Here is a 27,613-nt window from a genome sequence, read left to right on the forward strand (position 1 = left end):
GGCGAGACGGGCTCGTATGCAGAGCTGTGATTTTTATTTATTACTATTTTTTTGTTTATTTGACGTTTACCCGGAACACGAGGGAAGGAATGCCAGGCGGAAGAAGCTCGGCTAACGGGGGGAGGTCGTCCGGGGAGACGGCGCCCGGCGGAGGCGGAGACGGCGCCGATGTTGGAGGTAGGAGGTCAATAATTCTTCCAACTCTGGATGGAAATTACTTGTGATCTTTTCCACCTCCAGGCAGGGCCTAAGCACTTCTCTTAGAATATAAACAGCTTTTAATATACAAGCTAAAGTCACGCTCCTTCCCGTCTTTATGGAGCGCTTCGCCCTTTTGACCTCGACGCTCATTAATTTATTCAAGAGCGACGACTCGCTTTCACCTCGTCATTTTTAATTACCCTTTTTTTTTCCGTAGGATATTTACAAATCCAGGAATAAAAACTGTTATGTTTATCGGTTCGAGAAATGTACGGTGTGTACAAGAACGGTCAGTATGACAGTTGCGCGTGTATGTGCTTTAATAGCAAAGCGTTCTCCAGGCGGTTGATCCAGCTTAATAACAGTTGACGTAGTGTGTGTAAAGCATCATATGACCAATCATAGTGGAGACCAAGTATCCAAATAATGTAGATATTGTGACATATTCCCACAGAATATTACAAAAACAACCTTGAATTAACCCCTCATGTAGGACAAAAAAAATCTGTTGTTTTTTTTTGTATTTTTTTTTTTTATGAACATATTTGAACTATTCTATAAATATTTTTTTAAATATTATTTTTTAAATAATTTTATTCAAGAATTTATTCTGGAGCTAGATGAATTTATTCAAGAGCAATGGCTCGCCTTCACCCCATCACTTTTAATTACCTCTTTTATTTTATTTTTTATTTTTCCACAGAATATTTACAAATCCAGGAGTAAAAACAACCTTGAATTACTCCTCAAGTAGGAAAAAAAAATCTGTTTTTTTTTGATAAATACATTATAAATATTTTTTTAATATTTTTTTAAAACATTTTTATTCAAGAATTTATTCAAGAGCATAATTAATTTATTGAAGAGAAACAGCTCGCCCTCACCCTGTCACTTTTAATTACCTTTTTTTTCATAGAATATTTACAAATCCAGGAATAAAAACAACCTTGAAAAAACCCCGATTAGGAAAAAAAAAGTCTGATTTTTATTTATTTTTTAATATATATTTTTTATATATTTTTTAAATATTTTTAAAAATTATTTCATTGGTTTCGAAGATATGCAAAACTTAAATACCCTGACGGGTTTATAGTTTGTAATGTGAGTCAGATGATATGGAAGGACAGGTGGAGGAGCCTCCATCATCTGAAGGCTCTTTTTGACTCTCTTTTCCTCTCCGGCGAGGGATTGTCTTCCCCCTCAGATGTCCAACGGCGGCAGCCTTCGTCTAGCCACGATGCCTCCGTCTCTCACTCCCCCGCCCGGCAGCCGACGAGACTGACAGGGGTTGACGTGCGTGGGCCGCAGGGCCGACGCTCCGACCCCGAAAGGAACACGCCGGAGCCGGATGAACGCCGGGGTGAGGCAGAAAACTACGACGAGGAGGGAGGAGAGGAGGGCCGTGTCGTCCACAATGAAGACTACGATACTGATTTGGAGCTCGGAGGTAAAGTTCATTTAATAATTAAGCGGTGATTAGATGTGAGGGTCTTGCCGTCATTTCTGGACAAGCGAGCGCCCCTGAATATAAGCCGCACCGGCTAAAAATAAACAAATAAAAATAGGCGTACATATGTAGGATGCACTTGTTTATAAGCTGCAGTGTCCATGTTGGAACATTTAAACAGAAACACTTGTTTTTTTTACTTTTAATTAAATACACACCGGTAACATCCGCAGTTACCTGCCATATTTTTCGCTCTATAAGGCGGGAGTAAAATCCTTCAATTTTCCCAAAAATCAACCAAGCACCCTATAATCCTGTGCGCCTTATGTATGAATTCTTGTTGTGTTTACTGACCTCCAACCAATTTTATGTGGTACACAATGCTCAAACATCTGTCAAAATGTTTTATTGCGACTTTGGTATGCGACCAAGTTTCTCTGCTTGATTGATGTGGACGTTGGACGTTGTATTAAAATGGGTTCTTGGTTGAATATGGTTTCAGACGTCAGACAATGTTAGATAACTAATTATGTCATGCTGGAATACAACATTGTTCCAACTTCACACTAACTCCAGGTGTCCGCTATCGCTGGCAACGATAAACCAACCAGAGAACGGTACATAGTACATTTATCTCCGCTACTTTTTGTAATAGCGGTACGTTCTGTGCTTCGACATAATATTACTGTACATTTGTGTGGATGAGGACCCCCAAAAACGGCACCTGTTAAGAATCGAAGCGGAATTCAAACTCAAGGCTATCGGTCGCGCAGTAGATGACGGTAATACGGCAGCCGCCAAAGAATTCAACATTAATGAATCAATGGTACGGAAGTGGAGGAAGCAAGCGGATAAACTGCGCCGAGTAAAGACTAAACAGATTTTCTGAAGGAAGAACACGAGATGAATGAGATGAATTAGTTCGACTAGACTGCTTTGTTTTGATTTATATACTGTATGTTTTATTGTGTGACTTGTAACGCGGTGCACCTTATTTACAAAAATAGACCCGTTCATTAATATTGTGCCTTCCGCTACGCAAAATACAGTACTGGAACTGCTTTTTTGCTGAACGGTGCCTGTAACACGGCTGTCTAAAAAGATTAGTAATAAACACAAGGAAAACCGTTAAAGTTGTCTTCATCTATTGAAGAGCCTTAGAATTTCATGATAATTTCACTTCTCCGATGTGACAAAGCTAAATGTTTTGGCAGTGTGAAGCTCATTACCCCCCCCAAAAAATCCAGAAATTATCAACGACACTGTTTAAGCCGCAGCGTTCGAAGCATGTGAAAGAAGTAGCGGAAATTTAGGTATATATCATTTATTCATTTATTGTTTTTTTGAACAAATTGTCCTGAATTCAGTGTTGCAGGTGGGCTTGGGGTCATTGGGCGAAAAGCAGGGATCGATCACAGGACCACCTATAGAGAGATCCAACCATTCGCTCTCTCATTCACGTCAAATGGAGGCATCCAACCATTCATTCACCCTCTCATTTACCGTTAATATGGAGAAATACCATTCACTCACATTCTATATAGAGATGCTGCACAACCAGTCACTATCTCATACACAAGTCATTTTTTGTGATTATGAAATCAAATCCCCCTCCCAGATGCCATGGGTGGTCGCTGATACAATAGAGGAAACAAGTTTAAAAACACAGATCGCAAAAAGAAAACGTATGTTTATACACACACATATATATATGAATAGACTTATTTATCAAGTTAAAGTGACATAACACAGAAAAAACATGTTTATACAAGACTGCAAAAAGTGATGTAATTCCACCGTTTCACCACTAGTGGCCGCTGTTGTGCGCCAAACACCATTTTCCATGTTTTGTTGTTATTTTCTCTTGCAATTTTTATGATTTGTTTATGTGTTTGTTTATTTGTTTATCTTCTTGTTGTGACAACTGGACTTGAATTTCTTCACTTGAAGACGTTTCTCCCTTCATCCCAGAGCTTTCTTCAGTTCTAATAACCTGTGGGGAGTTTATGAATACAGGTGGTCCTGACTCAATGACGCACTCGGTTAACGACAACTCAGAGTTTGCGATAATATTAAAATACACGCTGAATGCACTAGCAGGAGTTTTGAGTGAGTATGTAATATACACGCTTATCTGCGCTTATAATTGCCTATATTCATGCAAATATACATTTCTAAGGGAAAAAAGGGGAAAATTGCACAGCACAAATTGCTCATATGTATGCAAATATCGTAGGGTAGAAACCAGTGGCGTGCGGTGAGGTTCATCACAATCAGATTTACAAACATATGAAGCCTACAGAGTGGATTGTTCACCGAAAAAGCCAAGGAGTCGCAAGAAGAATCCCTGGATTCACGAGCGCCCCCCACCATGAGGCAGGAGAACTGCGTGCCTCACTTGGTGGCTCTTTGCAGTTTTATGATCACTCAGCTCAAAAAACTAGTAACACACATATAGCTGTTGACAAAAAAAAAACAATGTATATTGGAAATGTAGTTCATATAGCAAAAGGGTTTAAATGTTTTAATAGACAGCAATACAGTCTTAGTTCAGAGCATTCCAGCAGCCAGGCATCAATCCATGCAATCTATGTTTAGGCTCAACAGTCGGTGGCCTCACCACACGTCTCTTCTCAGTATTTGAAAAGTAAATGGGACATTTTGAGTGAAAAAACAATCTAAAACTGGTGAAGTGAAATGAAAAATACACATTTATAGTGCAAATCACTTATAAATATAACCATTTCAATGATTTTTAATTTTTTTCTTTCCAAGATTGGCAAGTGAGGCATGGCCTCTCCTTCCTCCCCTGACTGCACATCACTGGTAGAAACAGTGTGCTCGCTTCACGACAGACCCCTTGGAACGTTACGCCGTTGTTAAGTGAGGACAATCTGTAAAACCTCCACCTGAAGGACAAGGGCCATTTTTTTCAAGACAGCAATGTCCGTATTCTGGCCCGAGAAGACAGATGGTTCCAGAGAGGAGTCAATGAAGCCGTCTCCGAACAGAGATGTGGAACTCAGACACAACCTTTCATAAACATATAACGCCGTACTGGGATCAATACCACTAGAACAAGCCTCCGGTAATGTCCACATGGGACTCAGCACATGTAGTCCAACTGGTTTCAGTCCTCACTCAGTCCAATCCAGGAAATCCCCCAAAAGTTTCCCTTTTGTCCCAACAAACGACACCCTCATTAGCATAACAACTCCCTTAGACCCAGTTTCTGCCCATCTACTCTACCATTTACATAACAAGCCGCCATAACCATTCAGAAATTCAAGTCCAATTGCCACAAGAAGAAGATTTCGACAAGCAACGTACAATTATTCACTCTCCCATTCACTTGTTATCTAGAGATGTGATTGCTTGGTGGTTGAAAATCATTCATTGATTCGTTGGGGTTCGCGCTGGATCGATCCCACCCGTCGACCCTATCATATAGACGCATACAATTGGGAGATGAAGTTAATTTAATTATTACCTCATGTTTAGATGGGATTATCTTGTATAATTTACGCATTCATTCTCTCAGCCAACCAAGCTATCATTGGTTGAGAGGCGGAGTTCACCCTGGATAGATCGCAGGGAGACGTACAACCGTTCACCCTCTCATTCATCAATCATATAAAGAGATTACTTCATTTATTCATGCATTGGGGTTCACCCTGGATCAAGGGTTCACCCTGGATCAATAGCAAGGCCTCAAAAAGAGACGTGCAACCATTCACCCTCTCATCCACATGGGGAAACTCCACAGAATTTGGCCTGTCGGAGTTCAACCAGGGACCTTCTTGCTGTATTGGCTTAGATTAATATTCTATATATTGCTTACATTACTTTGCTTTAGTATTCTTCATCTGCCAATCCTGAAGTTTATTCCGAGTGCAGGCATCGATAAGGGAGGGTCCTCCTGTCATCTTATCTCCTAATCACTTTCCTTTCCCCGGAGCCTTTTATTTATTTATTTATTTATTTTATTCCATCTCAAACACAGCAAAAGAAAAAAAGAAAAAAGGAAGAAAATAGAAACTCCTACACTCGGCCGCCCACACGTGTGGAGCCCTGCTCTGCATTTTAATGATTCCATCGCAGGCTTTGTGTCAGGCTCCCTTCTTCAGCAGAAGTGGAAACCATCTGCGAGCGAATCTCCTCCTCCTGACAGGGCGAAATCATCCTCCAGGGACCTTTGCATGTCGCTCTCAAAAGGCCTTCCTCTTGGGAAGGTGCCGCGCAGCTCCGCCATCAAAGATGTATTAATAGCGAGCGGGCGGATATGATCTGTGTCTTTATTTATGTTGCAGCTGAGGAGGATTCATACGACCCCACGGGGAAGTCGAGCTACGTGGAGGCGTGCGAGAAGCTACAGGTGGTGCCAGCCTCTTGCTTCTTGCAGCACATGCGGAGCGGAGAGTTTTCCATGATGCACCGCGGTTTGGGACCCCAGGTAGCGACCCGCCGACGTTTTTCCCGAGGCCCCCGAATTATCGCACGCCGGGAGGACATCGACTCCTGCGGTTACTCAACAGGGATGTCATTACAGGTCACAAAAGCAGAAGCCGCTTCGTTTCTATGCCGACAGATTCCCTTGTCGGGCGTTTGGATAACAACATGACCTCGGTTGACTTTTGGCCTCGAACCACATTTTTCCTATCAAGGTTTTTTCATTGTTTCGAGTGTTCACAAATGCGAATTATCCCGGACTAGTCGACACGCCGATGTTTAGTCCAGACGCAGGTTGCTTCTTGGACAGAACTTAGCGCAGAGGTCGGCAACCCGCGGCTCTTTCATCCTTACACTGCGGCTCCGAGTGGCTTGTCCAGCAATTATAACTATTTCATTGAAGTGTATTTTATTTGTGTTAGTTCCTTTTTTTTTTTTTTTATTATAGTTTTAAATTGGAAGATTGTTGTGAGCCTGAAATATTTAAAAAAAAATTATATTTATTATTTTTCAAATATACGTCACACTCGCGGGGGCCGGTATACCCGCCAAGACGCCGTCAATTTGTCGAGACTTCCAACCACAGGTAGGCAAAATATTGAAAAGAAATATATATATTGATACCTTTATTTTAGATGTCAAAAAGTAACTGCGGCTCCCAGTGTTTTCTTTTCCGTGGAAACCGGGTCCGAATGGATTTTTGGGTGTTAAAGGTTGCCGACCTCTGACTTAGCGTTTGCACTCAGATGCCGTTTGACATCTGCGCGGAGCATTCGGTTCAGCAAACAGCTCATTAGTTCAGAGTCACGTTCGGCGTACCGGGAAGGAAGCGAGGAGCGGCGGGGAGCCCACTCCAAGAAAATAAGATCATGGAGGTACATATCCGAGCAGTTCTCATGAAGGCGCCTGCACAAAATGCTGGGCTTATTCATTTGTGACGTTCTTGACGAAATCTTCTTATCTTGGCAACTGGACGTGAATTTCTTCACTTGAAGACGTTTCAGCCCTCATCCGGGAGGCTTCTTGGGTTCTAACGACCGATGAGGTGTTTCCGGATAGAACCAGGTTTTCGGGCGGGTCTAGGTTACGGTGGCTTGTTGTGGCAGTTCGTCTGAAGACGGCGATGTTCGTAATCCGACAGAGAGAGGAGTCGAAGAAGACGTCTTGGACACAACCTGTCAATACCGTACTGGGATCAACACCAAGACGGATTTGCAGACTTGTTTTGAACCCGGTCCCGGTAACGTCCACATGAGACTCGGTTCCTGTGATCCCATAGGTTTCACTCCTTTTTTAGCTTTTCCTTTTCACATTTCAATCCAAGTAATCCCACAAAGTTGCTTTTTTTTGTCCCACGAACGACACCCCCGTTAGCATAACAACCCCCTTACACCTAGCTTCTCTTCCGCTCACACAACAAGCCACCATAACTTAAAACCGCCCGAAAACCTGGCACTTGAAGCATTTTCAAGTGAAGAAGTTCAAGTCCAGTTGCCACAAGAAGAAGAAGATTTGGACAAGAATTCCCCATGACTTGGATGACTGAGAACCTCCACAGAAATTTTTGACATACCCCCCCCCCCAAAAAATGAACTTTATCTATCAGTATTCCACCGGTCCGCCTAAAAGTTTGAAGCGAGTCTGTTTTCCGGCAGCGATGCTTCTTTTGCACGGGTGTCGTCACTCAGCCGGATTAAACCGGATCCCGGTTAAGTCCGCGTCCGTCAATCACGCGGTGAAGTGGCTGGATGTCAGAGGTTCTGTGTTTCATGTCCCGAGGAAGGATTTCTTCACGGATCATGATGAAAGATCCCCCCCCGTAGATGTTAATATGTGCATTTTAAAGAAAAAAAAAAAAAAAACGCAAACACTTCTGACTGACAGTGATCTTTCTTCCTAAGATCATGTTACCGTAAGGTTTCATCCGCTCGGCTTTCTCATTAGCTGTGCTGCAAACTATAATTTTCATGTTCTCCCGGCTTCATTTCTGACCCACGCCTCCACACAGCTCCCTTCTGCTTCATTTGTCTCACACAGGTTTAATATTCCCATCTCTCTCTCTCTCTGTCGCTCTCTTTCTGCCCACCTACATCACTTTTCGCTGGAATACAGATAAGAAAATGCTGCATTGAACAAACAGAAGAATTTCCCTTTGAGGGAGGGCCGGCTGTGTGTTTGCAGGGCACCAAAGCACTGGCGGTTCCCCTGGTAACCAACACTTCAATACTGAGACTGAACCTGCGAGATAATTGGATGGAAGGAAGGGGCGGAGCTGCCATGGCCGAGATGTTGAAGGAAAATTGTTATATTACAGGTGGTTTCACCGGACACTCGAGCACGAGCGCCGTCTGACTTTCCCCGCCGTTCCTTCTTCTCGCCTCCCCTCGGCCCTCTCCCGCTCGTCTGCCCCTCGCTCGTATCACTTCCTCCATGAAGAAAAAGCAACGGATTAGATTAACGGCGTGCAACGTTGCCGCTGAGACCCAAGCAGAATGAGGTGATTTCACCAGAGCGTTAGATGCGGAGAAAGGCGCTTCCTTCCCCTGCGTTCAGTCGAATCTTCAGGGCATGAAGGATGGCATAAACTCGTCGATCGCAGATAGTATTTCCCTTTCTTCCAGGAAACGGTTTTGGAAATAAAAACAGACTACTGACATACCGTTCCTGAAAATACAAGTGGCCTTCTATTAAAATTCCTCCATTTAAAAGCGGTTACGTTGTGCTTGTAGGACTGAAAAAGTGGAATTTTTGAGTTATTCTGAGGACTAATTGTGTAAATTGTGAAGAATAATGGACCCAGCACAGACCCTTGAGGGACCCCCTTTTCACTCACAGCACCTCGGACCCAGAACCCCCTATCTAAAATATGAGTATAACGTGTTAAATTCATTTTTCATGAATTATCTACACAATTCTTTATGAGTCTTTGCATAAACAAAGTAGCAACCGAAAACTCGATGTGCCGAAAAGGCAAGTGGTGATCAATTAAAATCCCCTGATATTTAAAAGTAGATATCTACAGTTTTGTTCTTCACTGTATTGGACACTGTCATCGGCATAAAACAGAAAAATTGGGTCACACTTCTTACATAAATTACACAAATTACACAAATTACATAAATTACATAAATATGTAATTAGTGAAAAATACTGGACTATGTGTACATCACTGGAATACATAGAACCTTGAGGGACGACATTTTTTACTGGCAGTACCTTAGAGAAAGAACCAAAATATCTCAAAAAATCAAAAATATAATAAGCTCTTTAGTCGACGTGCTGTAAAGGTGGCGTCATTTGGTATCTACGATCAAAACCGATAATCCAAATAAAGTGGAAGATCGTGTTAAAACATCAACCAATTTTAATTTTCAACAATTACAAGCGCATTTCAGTTCAAATAAATTCGCCTTTGTCAAGGACACCAGTTTAAACTTTGAATAAAAATTCAAAGTCTCCATTGCGTCAAGCTTTTCTCAAATGATTCACTGTTAGCATCCAGGCGCTCGTGCTTCTTTGGCAGGAAAACGAAACGTTATCCGGGGGTCTCGGTGACAAATTCAAAACAAAGCGGCCAGCGGTGTCCCTGTTGCTAGGGGAGACGATCCCGATGGAGAGCCGGCCATCGACATTCTCAAGGTTTTATTTTTAGGCTTTCACCTTGAATTAGCCGCCTGAACAAAGTACTTCCACCAAGAAGAGCACATTTTAAATCCCGCCCTTTGGTTACGACCTTCCCTTTCTGAGTTTGCGCTCCGGGCACCGGAGTCGTCGCACCTGAATATCGTATTTTTTTCTCCGAGGCTGCTTTGCGATCACGTCGACCCGCCGTTTTGTTTTTTCGGCTGCTTCCAGACGTGGATCTGTCAGACAACAGGCTGGGTGATTACGGCGCCCGGGCCATGGCGGGAATGCTCAAGGAGAACGCCAGCCTCATCAACCTCAGACTGTCTGGAAACCGTTTCACGGACGAGGCCGCCGAGCACCTCGGAGCGGCCCTCGTCACCAACGGCAAGCTGCGGCACCTCGACCTCAGCTGCAACGCACTGGGAGACCGTGCAGGTAGCATAGCAATTAGCACCGCATAGTAAAGATCTCAACTTTCCTACTTCGAAACGGTCGGCTTTGTATTTTTCAACGGATAACGAAATCGAACAAAGACCCATCGGGAAAATCGACCGGTCCAGAGCGAACCCCAACTCCCGCCCAATGGCGGCCGTTAACGTGCGTTTTCCTTTAAAATCACCACAAAAAACAGGCGTTTCAATTCATTTTAATCAAGAAATTGGATTCCGCGACCTCAATGGACTTTGCATTTTACAATGAGGTCTAATTAATCCCTCATTATGTCCAGAGAAGATCACATCTCACCTCCGCGTCGCCTTTACCTGAAACACTTTTATTTGATTCTTTTGTCGGCGGATGTCTAATCGTTCTCGACCCGAGGTTCAAGCCTACTCACCAGTGGGGTTTAATGACACCGATGATTAAATCCCGTTCCGTAAGAAAAAAATATCCGCGCCTTTCAAACAACATCTCGATCTTATGAACCTGCCGTTCCGACACTTAGATTCGTGATTCAAAGTGTTTATCGTCATGTACAGTGTGGATACATGTGTCCCCGTGCGATGAAATTCCGCGTTGGATTTGTTTCGGAAATAAATAGGTATTGTGAACATTATTACAAATATGAAGGGTGATGCATTCTGATGAAACAGCCGTCGCAGAATTCTTTGCGGGCGGTCAGAGAACGCAGCCGGCAGCGGGCCGTGGCATTCAAAGGTCGACGACGTTTGCCTTCATCAAAATCTCTCAATTATGATGCGGAGGAGCTTTGTGACAGGGACCATGCGGCCGGAGTTGCGCAAAATGGAAATATAAATCTACACGTGGACTCGGCGGCGCGCCGTGATTCATCCGGTATCTTCGATCCCTGCTTGATGGGAGGAAAGTAAAGAAAAAAAAAATAAAAAATCAAAGTGCCCTCCGGCACTCTAACAGGTCTCTCAGAACATACCGCCACGCTTTGCAAAGAGTGCATCCGCATGATAAAGTGGGCGATGATGAGATTCCTTCCCTTCGGAGGCTCTTCAAGCCGTCCTTTAGGATCGTTGGACGACAAAAAAACAAACAAAAAAGCGAGTGTGGCTTCCACAAAGCAACCGGTAAAATGTTGTTTTGGTGACGTCAGGGAATCACGTCTCTGTCTTGACGAACAAGCCGCGATGCGTCTTTTAAAAGATTTTTAAAACCTCTTAAAACCAAACGACCCGAATTGATTTAACATGACGTGTTCAGAAAATACACTGTCTTTCCATCTGCTTACCATCCAAAAAGGACGAGCTCTCGCAGACGCTCTGTCTGAGAACACGGGCCTGAGATCATTAAGTCTGGCGTGGAACTGCATCCGAGGAAGAGGAGCGGCGATGCTGGCCGGCGCCCTCGGGGTAGGAAACCACTCCCGACTTCCTTCGGGACATTATTTTGGTAAACACTTCTATACATACAAGTACATATTAGACAGTGAATAACAAATATTACATATATATTCATATATATGTATATATCATATATACATATATGTTATAGATACATATATTATTTTACTACAAATTATGTCATGAATATATGTGTGTCTTTTATATATATATATTCATTCAAAACATGTTTATATTAAAACACCTGCAAATTACTTGACTGACAAATGATCACATTTATTCTGTTTCTTTATACGTTATTCCACTCTATTTTTATTTAGTCATATATTTTAATGCGCATTCTGTGTATATGTTTTTGGCTGTATGGTGTCCTTGAGTGTCGAGTAAGGTGCCTTGAGTAGATTTATTATCATTATTATTATTATTATTATCATTATTGTCATTGCTTAAAAAAGCTGATGGCTAATCTGGCCATTGACAAGATCTTTCTATTAATACTATTTAAAGTATAAATATACAGGGCCACCAAATACAATGCTACAGTAACTAAAAACGGATTAAACATAATAAAAAAAAATTGAACTCACAGCTCTTGGGGAAAAATAAATAAATATGAGAAAATAGATAAATAAATGAGTACAATAAAAAATAAAACAAACAAGCAATAAATAAATAATAATAAATAAAAACAATAAAATAAAGAAATAAAAAATAAAAATAAAAAAATGATAAAAACAAAAAAGAAATAATGAATAATAAATGGAAGATAATAATAAATAATTAAATGATTAAATAATAAATAATTAATAAATAATAAAACTATTTAAAAAAATATTATAATAATTAGATAATAAATTAATGAATGGATAATAAAATAAATAGATACTGGAATTGCCAAGAAAATGCTAAAAGGATTTGGCCAAGAATTTGGAACTACAATGAAATTTAATGAAAAAAAATTTCATTCAAAAATTTCCAGAATTCATTTTTCCACACTATATAATTACATTTTGATTATTGATTAATTCATTACCAAATGTTTTGACTACTATTCTGAATCATCTGTTTCACACTTTTTCCATGTACTCAGGCAGTGGGTCAGGGTTAGGGTTAGGGTTAGTCGAAACCAGATGGTCCATCTGCATTTAAGACTGAGGACCATCTGGTTTTCGCAATGGAAAAGGTAAGAAATATCTCAAGCGTTGTGTTTATCGAGGGGAACTTCTTCCTCCGATCTATGGATTTGTCCTTTAACGGCCTGGGCGAGGAGGGAGCCGCGGCCCTCGGACGAGCCCTCCGGGAGAACAACATTCTGGAGGAGCTGAACGTGAGGTACGGCGCCCCGTCCCATCTGATGATCGGATAAGGAGTTAAAAGGCTTCGGATCTTTTGGAAATAATGTGGTGAAAATGACACAGACGCACCGTTTCTTTTTCCTTATATGGCGATCCGGTGCGGCGGCGCCATGAGCTGCATCCCGAAGGAATTTCCCAAAGGGGACAGCAGTTTTGTCAATAATTCCGACCATCTAAATTCCAAAGTTGAGCCACTTCCAGGCAATTCTTGACTTCCAAACATGATTGCTAAGTGGTTGAAAACATTAATTACATATAATTAATAAATATAGAACCGTTCGCTCTCTCGTCCACATTATACACCAGTGATCGGCTCTTACGCTGACGGCAAATGCCTCCCAGACAATTTTGAGTTGAAAGAAAAAATCACTTTGGAACTGATTTTAAAATACTTGTGATATTTCTTCATAATACTGTGTCATTTTTAAGGAAACAGAAATTAGTTTTGAAGATAAATTTCACTGGTCACCCGTCGGTCGGGTCGGGAATCGGTGGCACATCCGGGTCATTGTAAAGGTATATAAAGGTCAGATAGGCGACTAGTTTATCCGCGTCAACCCTGAAAACGGAAAAGATGGTGAAAAGAAAAAAAAGACGACAGTTACCGTGCATTCCAGGCTGCGTGGACAGAGGAATTTGCATTTGGATCTGCGGTATTTCTAATCCGCTATGATGAAATTGCATCGATAAAAAGGTCAAATGTAAAGCAGCACTTTGAACAAATCCATGCAGCACCAAAGGTTGTATTAAAAGTAAGACATATTTAATTCATTATACGTTAAAGGTACTGTATGGCTCTCAATTAAATATATTTAGAAATATATGGCTTTTATGGCTCTCACAGTCAAAAAGGTTCCTGACCCCTAGTATGCACTATATGGCCACAAGTATTCGTTCACCCATCCAAATAATCGGAATCAGGTATTCCAATCACCTCCACGGCCACGGTTGTATAAAATCAAGCACCTGTTTTTACAAACATTTGTGAAAAATGGGTCGCTCTCCGGATCTCAGTGAATTCCACGTGGAACTGTGATAGGATGCCATCGTGAGAAATATTCCATAGTCAACCGTCGGTTGTATAATAAGAACATTGAAGTGTACGGGAACGACGGCAACTCGGCCACGAAGTGTAAGGGTAAACTGACGGAGCGGGGTCAAAGGTCAGAGGTCGCTAACTTTCTGCAGAGTCAGTCGCTTCCATGGGCTTCCATGGCCGAGCAGCCGCATCCAAGCCGTGCACCACCAAGTGCTATGCAAAGCGTCAGTTGCAGCGGCGTAAAGCGAGCCGCCACCGGACTCTAGAGCAGCGGAGATGCGTTCTCTGGAGTGACGAATCGCGTTTCTCCATCTGGCGATCTGATGGACGAGACTGGGTTTGGACGACGTCATATTGAACACTATGGATCAGGAATGGGATGTCACTTAGGTTCATATGCAAGCAAATACTTTTGGCCATATAGTGAATATAGATACGCTGTACAACCAGTCACAATCTCATTCACATGTCATATAGAGATGTAAAATTGGTTGAAAACGTCCATCGTCTGACGGTTATCCTGCACTCGGGGTCGCGGGAGGGGATGCTGGAGCCGATCCCAGCTGTCATCGGGCAAGAAGTGGGGGACACCCTGGACCGGTTGCCTGGTGATTTTCAGGCCCACATATACAGACAGACAACCATTCACTCACTCACTCACTCATTCGGGGCAATTTTTCCCAATTTTTGGTTGAAAACATGACTTCATTTATTCATCGGTTGCAGTTCACGCAGGGTTGATCGCATGAAGAGACACAACCGTTTACCCTCTCATTCACAAGTCCTACATAGACATACAATTTGGAGGTGAAGTTGATTTAATAATTATCTGGTGGTTACATAGGATGATCTTGTATAATTCATGCATTCATTCAGAGAACATGGAGTCTCCACGCAGAAAGGCTCCCTATCGGATTCAAACCAGGAACCTTCTTGCAGAAGCACTAACTGCTCCACCACTGTGCTACTGGATGAAAACATAACACTTGTAAATAGCATTTCTGTGATTGCTTAGCCAATATTTATCTTGTGTGTGTGTGTGTGTGTGTGTGTGTGTGTGTGTTTGTGTGTGCGCGCTTCCGCCACAGCAACAACAGAATCCCCCCCGAAGGAGCCGCGCACCTTGCCACGGGCCTGAAAGTAAACAAGAGCATCAAGTCCCTGAACGTGAGTCATGGAGGAGCCGGCGATTCAACAGGCTGGAAAAACTGAAAAAGGATAAATCAGTCGCCGCGCTTTTGTTGTGTTTTTTTTTTTTTTTTTTTTTACCCCCTTAAGCAAAAGATGTTTATCTTTTCTAAAATAATTGCTTGCGGGAACTCCTCGGCTGGCCGGTCCCCGCGTCACGCCCGCCACACCTGTGATGACCGGGTTTTTATTTGCATAATAATCACCCGGTTGTCAGGTTTCTCCCGCTCAGCGGTGACAGCCGCGACCTCGGTTCAAACGCCAAGTCAAGCTAAAACCACCTGTCGTCTCCCCGAGCCGTCCCCGGCTCATCGTCACTGGGTGTTTCGTGACTTTGTATCGCCACCCGCTACAACCGAGACCCATTTTTTTTTTTACATTTCTGCCCTTTCCTCTACTTCTAAATCGCCAGATTGGTAGGAACCCCATCCAGACTGCCGGCTGTTACAGAATCCTGAAGTCGGTGAGGGAGAACCCTCGCTCGGCCGTGGAGGAACTGGACTTTACTGTACGTGGGCTCGTCGTATTTTATCGGTCAATGAAAACACGCGACGGACGGCCTCTCTTTTGTCTCGCCGTCTCCAGGACATCCCGGTCAATCAGGAGTTTGAGGACTTGTACGCCGCCGTGAAAGACGCGATACCCGCGCTTACGGTGAAGCACGGGGGCCGGATTGGCAGATTCAGGAAAGAGAACGCTTGAAACCGGTTACATTTTTAGCCGCAGCGGACGCTTTCTTTGTTTTGTACGTTTTCTTCACAGCGCCCAAGTCATACTTTTTTAAGATAGATATTACACCGCCATTGTCGAGGGGTGCGGAATACGGTGTTGCTTTTGGTCATTAAAACAGAGGCGTACCGCACAATACAGGTGTTGAGTGTTATTCCTTTTAGGTATGATCTGATTCGATGTTATATAATGCCAGTGGGTAGAATGACGGCGGGGATCAGAGAGCAGCGCATTGTGTACGAGAAGAAGTGAAAGTGGGTTGCACAAAAAGGATTTAAGTACTGCATGACTAGTCTAATAGAGAAACCAGCCGCGAAAGAACAGCCTGTTATTAGATAATAGTCCTGTTTGCAGCGGCACGACATCAGTATGTCGAAGCACCGAGATAACCTCGTCCACGGTCATTTTATATTTGCTTGTTATGACTGAACGTTCGTTTTTGCAACCGGGAGACATCTTGCAATCGGGCAAGTAAGTCAGCGGGTGCTGCTCACCGCAAAAACTGCAATACTGATCCCTGCGAAGAATAATATACATGCAGATTTTTTTTAATCAAGATTTTATTTACTCGCTTCAACACACTTTGTATCTTGTATTGTATTGCAGCCAAAATCCTCGAATGTGCGATTGCACTCGGCCAATAAATTGAGTCATCTGAGTCTGACGTTATAAATTTTATAACCTTATTGTGCTCGTATATTTTTTTGATTATGACCTGGTTTGTGGTGGAATTAATTATTAATCGCTCGTCGGGTAGATGTGACGCTTTATTGCAGGGTTTTCTCACCTTTTCACAATTTTTTGGGAACGCCAGCGTCGCTTTCATGAAACAAATGGATTTATGAAACACTCTTCAATCTACAGGTATGACAGATAATATGTTAATCATTGATGTTAGGAGTGTGTGAGCACTACACCTTGATACTCACACACCAAATCAACATTAAATGGATTGGGCAACCATTAGTGAGCCGTCGCACAACAACCTCCTCCGGTGTTGCGTAAATGATATATTTAAAAGTTTCACAGGATCACGCTCATGAGTATTTCACTGACTGGGACGTACGGGTCATGAAAGTCATACCAAAGCGTTATTATGCCTTTTTAAAAATTATATACTCTGTAATGCTAATTTGATATCCTATATTTACACACTCACAATGTCATGACTGTTTGACTTTCTGCTCTCGATAGAAAAAAATCATTCCTGCGCTACTGTGGCTCTAATCCGGCAGTACTGCAACTTTTACCTAAGATTTATTCCCATTATCCTAATATTCATTTGTCCTTTTAAAAAACATGTAAGTACATATACATATGTATGTGTTATCCTATCCATCACATTCTGTATATAAATCTGTTTATAGATTTATATATGCATACATGTATTTATATATACATATAATCCATCCCTATCTATATACATATATTAATTATGTATCATCTCATGCTATATATAAAATGTACATATGCATGTATTAGTGTGTGTATACGTTACAATTAGTATGTGTGTATATAAGAATACATTCATGCATAAACATACATATATATGTATATATCTTACCATCTCATTCTGTATATATATATATACATGTATTTATACATACACCTATAATCTATATCTCTCTATTATATACACATATTTATGATGTATCATTTTATTTTGTATATAAAATGTACATATGCATGTATTGGTGTATGTACACGTTACAGTGTTCTGTAATGCAATTAAAAAAACAAAAATTAGTTTTTCATGATATTCTAATATTTTGAGATAGGATTTCTGAGTTTTCTTAAGATGTAAACCATAATCAGTAATATTAAAATAATAAAAGGCTCGCAATATTACAGTTGATTTGTAATGAATCCAGAATGTATATTTTTGTTTTTGTAATTGCATCACAGAAGATAAAGAACTTTATCACACTATTCTAATTTTCTGACAGTCCTGTGTATATATATTTATATAATCCATCCAATTCTCTCTCTATTGATATATATATATTTATTATGTATGATTTCATTCTGTATGTATTGGTGTGTGTATGTTACAATTAGTATGTGTATATATATACATACATTTATAGATGAACATACACAGATACAAATGTGTGTGTGTGTATATACATAAATCATACACAAGTGCGCGCAAACACACACACACACACACACACACACACACACACACACACACACACGAGACCTAGTGTTATGGAATTTCCAAACCTGACCAGAAACATGTATGGGTGTTGAATGTTTTCGTATCGATAAAAATAAATGAATCGATCGATGAATCAATCAATGGTCGATTTGTAACGGGTTTGAAAGTAACGGTTCCGCTTTTCCGCAGGAGCACGTGCGCGCTCGGGCCGCGGATCCACTGATCAGGTCTGATCGATTGTGCGCATTGATCCGCGCGCGCGCGCAGCCGCGTCACTCAGTTTTATGGATTTCCGGCGCGCGCGCGATAGCCCGATTCGTCCGTCACGCCAGACGGCAAGCGAAACTTGAACCGGTGTCTGCGCGTCACAACAACTTATTTTCTTTTTGTCTTCTTTGTTTTTCTTTTCTTTGTTTCCCTCCTCTTCACCCCGCGGAAGAACATGGCGACAAATGTTGGCGCCGCGTGGTTCAAAGTACAATTGCTGTATAAATATTCTTTCAACCTGCGTCAGGTGACCAGGTAAGGAACTATTTTCTGTCGGTTGAACTTCGGATTAACATTGAAGTTACTCCAGATATTTCCGCAACTTGCACTTTCCGACCAATGTTATAATAATAATGATTATTATTATTATTAATATTATTTGTGTTTGTATTATTACTCACCCTCAGGGACTTTTTTTGCAACATTTAACCGCTAGCTAAGCTAAACTTTAAGACCTTCCTCCGCCTCGTGAGCCAACATTACACCTAACGGTCGATTTTCGACTTTTTCCTGACATATTGTCCAACACCTTAACATGTTTTGCTTCTTGTGTTAGTTAAAAATAACCCACAACTCACACGTATAAATTGTGTTAAGTGACAAGGCTCATAGTGAATAATCAACGGTGGCGTTCAGTGGTTTGAATGTTTGGTGGACTGTGACCTTTGACCCTTGCAGCCACTCAGACTTAGAGCCACACATTAACCGCATCTCAGGCTTCTTCAACAGCCTGTGTTTGCTTTGAATATTGTGTATTTTACACGTTATTTGTTCAAATTTTTTATGGTATAGATGTGTCGGGGGAGTTTGATGTCTAATTATAGCATCCAATTAAACCCATTGGCCCATGAGGTTATTAAAAGGGAGTTCCTATTGACCTTCAGAGTTTGTTTTATGGAATAATAACAAGGAACTTTGAATGAGCTCATGACTTTGAAAGTACACATATTTAAAAAAAAAAATCCTGCATACCTGCCAATCCCAGAGGATCTGAACAGCTCTAATCCAAAAGAAAAGCTGGTAATTGGAGTTAATTTTGACATGAAAGGGGTTTTAAATGGATTTGTTTTGACTCAAAGACATGCGTGACTTTTAAATATCCTTGGATTCAGTGCTCAGCAAAAATCACTGAGGGCTTCATGTGAGTATTCTATATATTATTCTCTCTAAACCAACACTCAATTTCCATTGACATTCCTGGCTTTTTCATATTTAATTAAACCACTAACTCATTTTCTCTCTACATTTTTAATATAAAATACACCTTGACAGACAGGCTGATTTTTATTTTTATATCTGTGCTACAATTCAATGGTTTTATCATTTTCCCCTTTACGCAGCTGGCACAGGCAGTCTCGTTTTTGCCAATTTTATCAAAAGAGCCGGGAGATGCAGAGAGATAATAAGAATCTAAATATGTTTTTCCAACTAAAATATATTGCTATATCAGCTTATGGCTGGAAAATGGAAAAACTCAGAATGTCACACAATACTAATAGTTTGACTGTAGCTCCAGAAGAATGGATAGTTGATTTATTCATGCTACTAAAGAAAATCATTTTATATTTCAATCTGACACAGCAAATCACAGATCTGACACATCATTTGTGTATAATGTGATATTTGGTACTTATTCCCAATTTTCTAATATATGTCTTTACTCACTGAATATTTTTTTTACTTTTTTATGTTTTCAAAAATATTTATATTATCTGGCTTTTTTGCTCACCCAATGTTGTTGGGGTTTATTTTTCCACATTTTTGTTGGATTTTTTTAAAGATAATGTTTCTGGAGCCTCTTGCAAATTTTTAGATTTAGTATTGAAAAGTTCAAGGTAATTTTCACGCTGTTTTCTGAAGCTGACCAATAGCTGATTGATTGATTGCAGTTTTTTGACAAATTTGAACACAGCAAGGTAAATTCAGCTAGACAGAGGGTTCAGTAAAGTTCAGTTTATTTGCACATAAAAGGAGAACACATACAAACAATACAAAAAACACATGCTGGTTTGTTTGTTTTTTTTTGTTGTTTTTTTTTAAATCAGGGAAAACCAAACAGTGAAATGTGCTTGAGGAACCAATAAGACTCATCAGGGCTTGTCAGGTGGCCCCTTGAGGGTTGATCAAGAAGAAAAAAAACTGTTTGCAGTCACACTCAAAAACCAAAAAAACAAGATTTACCTGAAAATGACCAGTGTCTGTATGATGACAGTAAAAGATTTTATTACAATTTCCCACAAACACAAAATTCACTATCATGGTTAGACCATACATCACACGCACATGTCCCGATTGTAGCCCATTCTAAATTCCTCTTCAATTTAGAATCAAGTGTTATTCGCCTAAAAAACATTGAGGTTGCTGTTCAAGTTCACATATGGATTGATGATCATTGAATAAAAGAGTAGTAACTAAAGTGAATGATTCTCCCCTTTTTATCAGTAAAGTTCATATAAAGGTTTGACGCATAAGACACAGAATACATAACATTGATCCATTCAGTGCACATTTTCATACCAAAAATAAACAGCATGTCTGTTAGCTGCACGCATGTCCATGTACCCATCTTAAATTTTTCTGCTAGAATCCAGCTACAGTGTATCTGCTTTTAATGGTGATCTTTGAGCCCTGTCTTGTGACTTTGTTACATCTTGTTTCCATGTAGGAGGCTTTCAGAGAGCCCCGACAAAGGCTGGTTACGTTCTCTATTTGTGCACAAAGTGGATGCCAGGAAGGATGCCCACTCCAACCTGCTGTCAAAGAAAGAGACCAGCAACCTGTACAAAATTCAATGTAGGCACCTGGACTCTTCCTCCCCCTGATGTGAAGGGTCTGAGCGCTGTATATTAGTTTTCAAGGTGACTGTAGTATGACAATGGATGTTTACAACGCCGACAGGGTTTGTAAAAAAAAAAAAAAAAAAAAAAAAGGGTTGTTTATCCCCATCGCCGCTCGTGAGAAGCAAAGATCTTTTACGGAAAGGTAAATGGTTTTGTCAGGATATTTACTTGTTATTTCCAGCTGCTGAAACAGTTTCATATTCAGAACGTATAGTCAAAATTAAAAAAAAAAAAGTAAGAAATATTGTACATCCTGAAAAATGGAAGGACGAAAGGATCTATATAGATCATCCTATTTTTTAGAACATTTTGAATTTTTATGACATAATAAATTGAAATAATAGTACATTAAAATAGGTAAACTGTTCAACATATTATGTACATATGTAAACTTTCATCAATAATGACTGATCACATATTCAGGTATCCAAACTTTCAAGCATTTTTTGACTTTCTTTAAAGCAAAAGAATCATCATGATTATACCCTTACTGGTAAACAGTAATGCCACACACATTGATTGTTTATTTATTTTTTACTGCCATTATAGTGTAAAATACCATTATCGTACCGTCATAACCCTAAAAGGTTCGTTTACTATGTCCACGGAGTCACAGAGGATCACATTTCAGCAAATGCATTGCTTTCACAAAACCTATCCATACATCATCCATTTATCTGTACAGGGATGAGTAGAAGAGATAATTAAATGGAAAGCAAGTCCAGCCGGGCCTCAGTGGGCGTAGACAGAAGCTCCAGGGATCTCTGGATCGAGCTGCAACCGGTGATCTATGCGTGTTGTTTTGAATGTCTGCTGATAAGTGTCTCCGTCCCTGACGGAGAAATCCATCATTCTATAAGCTTTGATCTTCCTCTGTGGCTTCAACAACCATGTAGGGATTTCACTCCCAGCACTATCAGCCGTAGCCTATAACCCTGTTGAAAGCCAATCAGTTCTGTGTGTTGAAGTCTGAATCAGAGTGTGAAATTGCTTTGTTGAAGAATTTGATTGTTGCTTGTATTTAAGAAAAAAAAAAAAACATTAATTTTTTTTTCCTCTTTTTTTCACCCCTCTGTTCTGTCTTTCTTTCATCCTCAGTTCACAATGTCAAACCCGAGTGCCTGGAAGCATATAACAGTCTAGAGTAAGTTTCTTGCCCCTTGGTTTTCACCTCGTTATAACACCCGCTACCATCATCGCTCACATTTCTTTTCTTGTTTTATCTGTAAAAAATTTGCTTAAGTAGTGGCAAATTAGTCTGGTAGTGATGCCGTTCTAGAGATGCTTGTAATGATGCTCCTGCAGAATCACAAGATCAATACTATTGAGTTAAGAGGCACGATGTTCTTGGGTTTGTCTGAAAACTGTGTAACCGCATATTTCTTAATGTCCTCTGGTTGTTCATCCTGCAAAGGAGAAATGATCATGTTATTGCCTCACTGCCAATTTAGCCTCTGATATTTCTCCAGAAATACAATCTTATAAGTTACATTCATTTCTAATGTGACTTTTGTACATTAGTACAGCTCACGGTGCTTTACAACAAAAAATGACATGCTCATAAAAACATCACAAGTACAAAATAAATCTCGGCAAATCCTTTTTATTTCATCAGTAAAATCAAATAGTAAAATACTATTTGTAATGTACGACTTTCTAGACAACGTAGTCAGTCTGTCTGCTGAAGAAAATAAATGGCGGGAGGTTTTTCGCTTGAAAATAAATAGTGGCAAAATGATTTATCACAGTTTCAATATTTAAATGGAAAAAAATCAACAGTGAAGCCTTTCCCTCCTCCTGTGCGTGGCTCTTCAGGGCCGAGGTGCAGAATAAGCTCCATCAGGACCAGGACTACCCGTGTGAAGTTGTCGGAAGCTGGAACACCTGGTATGGAGACCAAGACCAAGCAGGTACCACAAACTGAAAGTGTGTGAGAGAGAGAGAAAGGAAACCTGTGAAATGAAAAAAAAAGTTTTATTTATTTGTGACAGAAATGCTGCAGAGGCTCGCAGCTGTGTCTGCCGTGAGTCACGGTATCATTCTTGCTGTCGCCTGCCTGTGTGGGGGCTGTCAGGCTGTAGAAAGCGCGACAGTGACATCTGCTGGTGTGTGTTTGCAGTGCATCTCTGGCGATATAGAGGAGGCTACCCAGCTTTGACCGAGTGCCTCAAGAAGTTGAATAAAAACGAGGTATGCCATCGTCTTCTCTGCAGGACCAGAATTCAGTCAAGAGTTTTTGAAAAGTCAAAACATCTTTATCCCCTCTGTCCTTAGGAGTATTTGGAATTTCGGAAAGAGAGAGCCAAAATGTTGATTTCAAGGAGGAATCAGCTTCTCCTGGAGTTCAGTTTCTGGAACGAACCTCTCCCCAGATCAGGACCCAACATCTATGAGATGCGAACGTATCACCTAAAGGTCTCTCCATTTCACTTCATAGAATCATCATATCATACTTTTATTTTTTTTGTATTCATCATGTTTATTAGCATTTTTGAGGCCAGAGTGAGATGGTTCAGTCATGCACAGAGGAGGGATAGTGAATATATTGGTAGACGGAAGCTGGAATTGGAGCTGCCAGGCAGGAGGTCTCGAGGAAGACCAAAGAGAAGATCTATGGAAGTAGTGAGAGATGATATGAAGGTAGTTGGTGTGAGAGAGGAAGACACAGAGAATAGGGTTGGACAGAGAAGATTGATTCACTGTGGCGACCCCTTAAGGGAAAAGCTGAAAGGAGAAGAAGATGTTTATTAGCATTTTTATGTATCCACATGGAAATTGACTGTGACAAAATCCTCCGGTCAGCTATGATTCCTTGTGAATATGGATGGATTCAGTTTTGCTGTTCATCAACCCACTTGAATTGAATGAAAAGCCTGTAGCTACCGTTGTTGATCAGTTTCTTTTGTTTGTGCTTAAAGATTGCAAAGAAGAGGCTGGAAACTCAAGTCCTCACATACATAAACCTATTTTATCTGGAAACTGCATGAGTGTGATGAGTGTCTACTTAAGCATCTTTTAAGTGAACAAACTCTGCTGTGACTACAAATAATCGTATAGGGAGTTTACAGCTGGTATCCAGGGTTGGAGTTCCGAGATGAAGCCTCCCTCTTCTTGTTTTTTCAGTTGATTAAACTTTATGGCTTTGGGGTCACAAAAAAAACACAAAGGGATCATAGTCCATCTGAATGTTGATTTCCATCTGAATCATATGATTTAAAAAAAAAACAAACAATGCTGCTATTGAACTTACTGTCCGACAAGTTCAACAACAATCGCTGGCTGGCTGTGTTTTGACAGGTAAAGCACGGTGAAGTTACATGACGCCAAGGAGATGTTTGGTGGGCCATCAGTGTATCAATATAACACATCTGTGTTCTTCACACACACGGCACACATAGTGTTCTAGAGGTGCTATTCAAAGGTGAATCCCATGCAGTTATTAGAGCGAGTTATTAAATTAATTACATTGATTTACCTCCTTGGACAGTGGCTGTCAACCTTTTTTCTTTTTGATCCTCCAATTCTAACATGAACATTATTTTATTCATACAAAATTATCAACAGTCTTTCATGTCCTGTCTCTTGCAGCCAGGAACCATGATTGAATGGGGCAATCACTGGTGAGAACAATGCACTCAAAGTACTAATATAGAACGCACCGAATGTAAATATTTGTGTGTGTTTGTGTGTGTGTGTTGAGGTGTTGATTGTCTTCCACAGGGCCAGAGCCATCCAACACAGGCAGGACAATCACGAAGCCGTGGGTGGCTTCTTCTCACAGATTGGAGATTTGTATGTTGTTCATCACTTATGGGGTGAGTAAACATTTGTCTGTGTGTGTTTGTGACGTGAATCTAAATCTGATACGGACACCGTTGCTCTGGGGAAACTGGCGTCGTCTTTCTTCTAAGATTTACAGTTATATTTTTTCTGTTTTTAGTGTCTCTCACAACTTCTGTCAACACTGAACTATTTGCTAACATCGGCAGCCAGTAAGGACTCAAAACTCCATCTGTGTGATATCGGAGGAATATCAATAGTTACTCCATTATCTACTGATAGCCATGAAATCACTTGTCTGATACAAAACGTTAATGAACTGTATAGTCTCTTGAGCAGGAAGAGATGTTGTATTAGGAGTCTCACGCCGTGTTACGACCGTAATTTCCGGACGATAAGCCACGACTTTTTTCACCTAAACAACGATGCGGCTAATATATGGATTTTTTGGGGGTGCTAACGCACTTCACACAGCTAAAACATTTATCCTTTTCACATCGGATCAATGAAATGACCGGGAAATTCTGAGTCCGTTCAAGTCCGACACCGAAGAAGACAACTTTGAAGGTTTTAGTGCGCAGGAGGAAGCTCAAGATAGCAATTGGCTGGCCGGTGCGGCTTATATTGAGATTCGCACAATAGTCCGGAAATTACGGTCATCAGCCCTTTTAGATATTCATTCAAAGTGAACCCAAATTCTAGAAGGAAAAAAAAAGTTTTATTTTCTGTTTCTCCTCCAGACTTTTCTCTTTAAATTACTCTAACCATATTTTTTTCATTTCTATTAAAGCTTCATGCCATTCATTGCTACTATTTACATAAGAAGATGAAGCCGTTTTACATAAGCAGAACAAGTTTATCAGGCGATGTGACGTGGAATGACTTGTGCTTCAGCTTACAGAGACCTCCAGACCAGAGAGGATACTAGGAACTCTGCCTGGCTTAAAGAAGGCTGGGATAGCAACGTGTACTATACAGGTAGGAGATTCATGCACGCTTCATGGAACCACAAATGTGAAGTATTTAAAACTCGCGATGAGCTCATACAGAGAAGTTTAACAACATGGGCCAGAGGGAGACACTTCTGACATTGCTCTTTACCAAACAGTCGAGGTTGAAATATCTTCAAACTTTCTGTTTTGCAAAGAACTGCCAAGTTTAAAACAACGGCATTCAGAAATAAAGGAATCAGCATCCGCACACTTCACACAGCTCATAAATGTATTTCAACCCAAACGTGAAGAAGACAGGAGCACATCGAAGGACAATAAACGCATAAAACACAGCAGTGAGCGCAACGAGGGAAAGAAAATAGAATAAGGTTGAATTTAAGGGTAACCCAGGGCTGTGAAATGATGGTTATGTCATGATCCTGGGACCCCCGAGTGAACCAGTCCAAAGTGGCATTTATCTAGCTGTCTAGTGCCTTGGAAAAAGTGAGAGGATTATAAAACCTGCCCTTCTGACAAAGTGGCATGTGTTAGTTGTAATTCATATGCTCCCCTCTTGTCCTTTCATCAAACTTTGGTTAGTTGCGTAAGAAAAGTTGACTCACAGTGAGATTAGCAAAATCCTGAATGAGGCGACTGGATAGAAGAAGTGGACTGGATCCGATTGAAATGAGGACACGGCAAACAATGAGGTCTGGTCTGACCTGAGTCACAGTCAGCACTGTTTGATCTAGTTAAATGGAGGTTAAAAAATAAAAAACGCTTCTTCATTTTAATTTCAAGAAAGACGACACAATATCAGTGACTTAAACTGAGAACTGCAGTCTGTCCTTTTGAGACCTAAAAGTACCGCTCTTAAATTTTACTCTTTTTAATGTGATTTGTTTAATCAATAATTTCTCATTTGAAGGCTTTTCCTTGTTTCGTTGTTTTTTTTTCCTTAGTTAATTGCCATTCTAAATTTTCTGGTTATTTTCCACCTCAATTTCAGTTAAATTGAGGTAAATTCCTGTTGTTCTATTTTGTCTTGCAAATATGATTTTAGCCAGACAGTGAACCTCATTACGCCGTAAGTGATTCAACACACAATCGTCCGTATGGAAGAAAATCCATAAAACAATAAGGGCTATCCGTATATTTTCTCAAGAAGAGGAGTGGAGTCTGAGGAGCTGTTTGCCCCTCTGTCCCCAGTGCCTCTGATCAGGAGCATGGAGTCCAGGATAATGATTCCCACCAAGAGCTCCCCGTTACAGTGAGAAATAACTGACTGCACCCCAGAACATCCTAATGAGCGAGTCTCCGACTCCTGCCTGAGCTGCCGCTTACTGATCATGGAGTCGTCGTCATCGTCATCTTCTTCTTCTTCTCATGTGCTATCTCCAGTTCTTTTATACAACGACCAAGAATGCAACAAAAACCGTTGGGGTCGGTCGGTCAGAAGTGGAAATTAGAAGCTTTGTTTGTGTATTTCTAAGAATCCAGAAGATTCCAGGTCACATAAAAGATGAAGGAGCGGGGGGTGGGGGGGTGGGGGGGATTATGACAAAAAAAATGTGAGTGTCAAATGTACATTGATTTGTTCTGAGGTATATCATTGAATCCTTGAAGTTTTTTTGTTTGTTTGTTTTTATGAATGATCACAGTAATAGACCTCGTATTTGTCTCTCACAATGACTGAAACACCCGCGCACAGAATTTTATGATTTTTTTATGACAGCGCACAAACCACAATGAACTTTTAAACTTTGAAACAGCTGTTTCCATTAAAA

At 40.7% G+C, this 27,613-nt stretch overlaps 1 protein-coding gene across 5 annotated transcripts; it reads left to right on the forward strand.

Moving 5' to 3' along the window:
- LOC147221327 (protein NipSnap homolog 1-like) lies at window positions 1–27,359 on the forward strand. 5 transcript variants are annotated; one of them, XM_086169752.1, is made up of 13 exons: window positions 11,439–12,867; window positions 15,018–15,096; window positions 15,530–15,625; window positions 18,447–18,529; window positions 20,940–21,067; window positions 22,213–22,258; window positions 22,930–23,024; window positions 23,234–23,304; window positions 23,389–23,529; window positions 24,703–24,734; window positions 24,835–24,929; window positions 25,789–25,872; window positions 27,036–27,359. In XM_086169752.1, the coding sequence occupies exons 1-13, from the start codon at window positions 12,710–12,712 to the stop codon at window positions 27,098–27,100; spliced, it is 1,173 nt and encodes a 390-aa protein (XP_086025878.1). In that variant the 5' UTR covers window positions 11,439–12,709; the 3' UTR covers window positions 27,101–27,359. The 5 variants fall into 5 exon arrangements, 4 of the variants coding, with proteins under 4 accessions (XP_086025880.1, XP_086025876.1, XP_086025879.1 ...); XR_015107869.1 differs by lacking the exons at window positions 18,447–18,529; window positions 20,940–21,067; window positions 22,213–22,258; ... (5 more) ...; window positions 25,789–25,872; window positions 27,036–27,359 and adding exons at window positions 1–177; window positions 1,406–1,648; window positions 5,959–6,101; ... (1 more) ...; window positions 9,953–10,159; window positions 15,703–16,524 and having other exon boundaries at window positions 11,435–11,544; XM_086169754.1 differs by lacking the exons at window positions 18,447–18,529; window positions 20,940–21,067; window positions 22,213–22,258; ... (5 more) ...; window positions 25,789–25,872; window positions 27,036–27,359 and adding exons at window positions 1–177; window positions 1,406–1,648; window positions 5,959–6,101; window positions 8,210–8,411; window positions 9,953–10,159 and having other exon boundaries at window positions 11,435–11,544; window positions 15,530–16,524.
- The last annotated feature ends 254 nt before the right edge of the window (window positions 27,360–27,613 follow it).

Source organism: Fistularia commersonii, chromosome 22 (genome assembly GCF_037954325.1).
Source record: "Fistularia commersonii isolate RoL2024-O1a breed Wild chromosome 22, RoL_Fcom_v1.0, whole genome shotgun sequence".
Taxonomy (NCBI): Eukaryota; Metazoa; Chordata; class Actinopteri; order Syngnathiformes; family Fistulariidae; genus Fistularia; species Fistularia commersonii.

Coding starts and splice junctions, on each gene's coding strand:
- LOC147221327 (XM_086169750.1), top strand. CDS start 90: ATGCCAGGCGGAAGAAGCTCGGCTAACGGGGGGAGGTCGTCCGGGGAG. Junction 6,102..8,209: donor ACCGCGGTTTGGGACCCCAG/GTAGCGACCCGC, acceptor GCTGGAATACAG/ATAAGAAAATGCTGCATTGA. Junction 11,545..15,017: donor TGCTGGCCGGCGCCCTCGGG/GTAGGAAACCAC, acceptor CTTCCGCCACAG/CAACAACAGAATCCCCCCCG.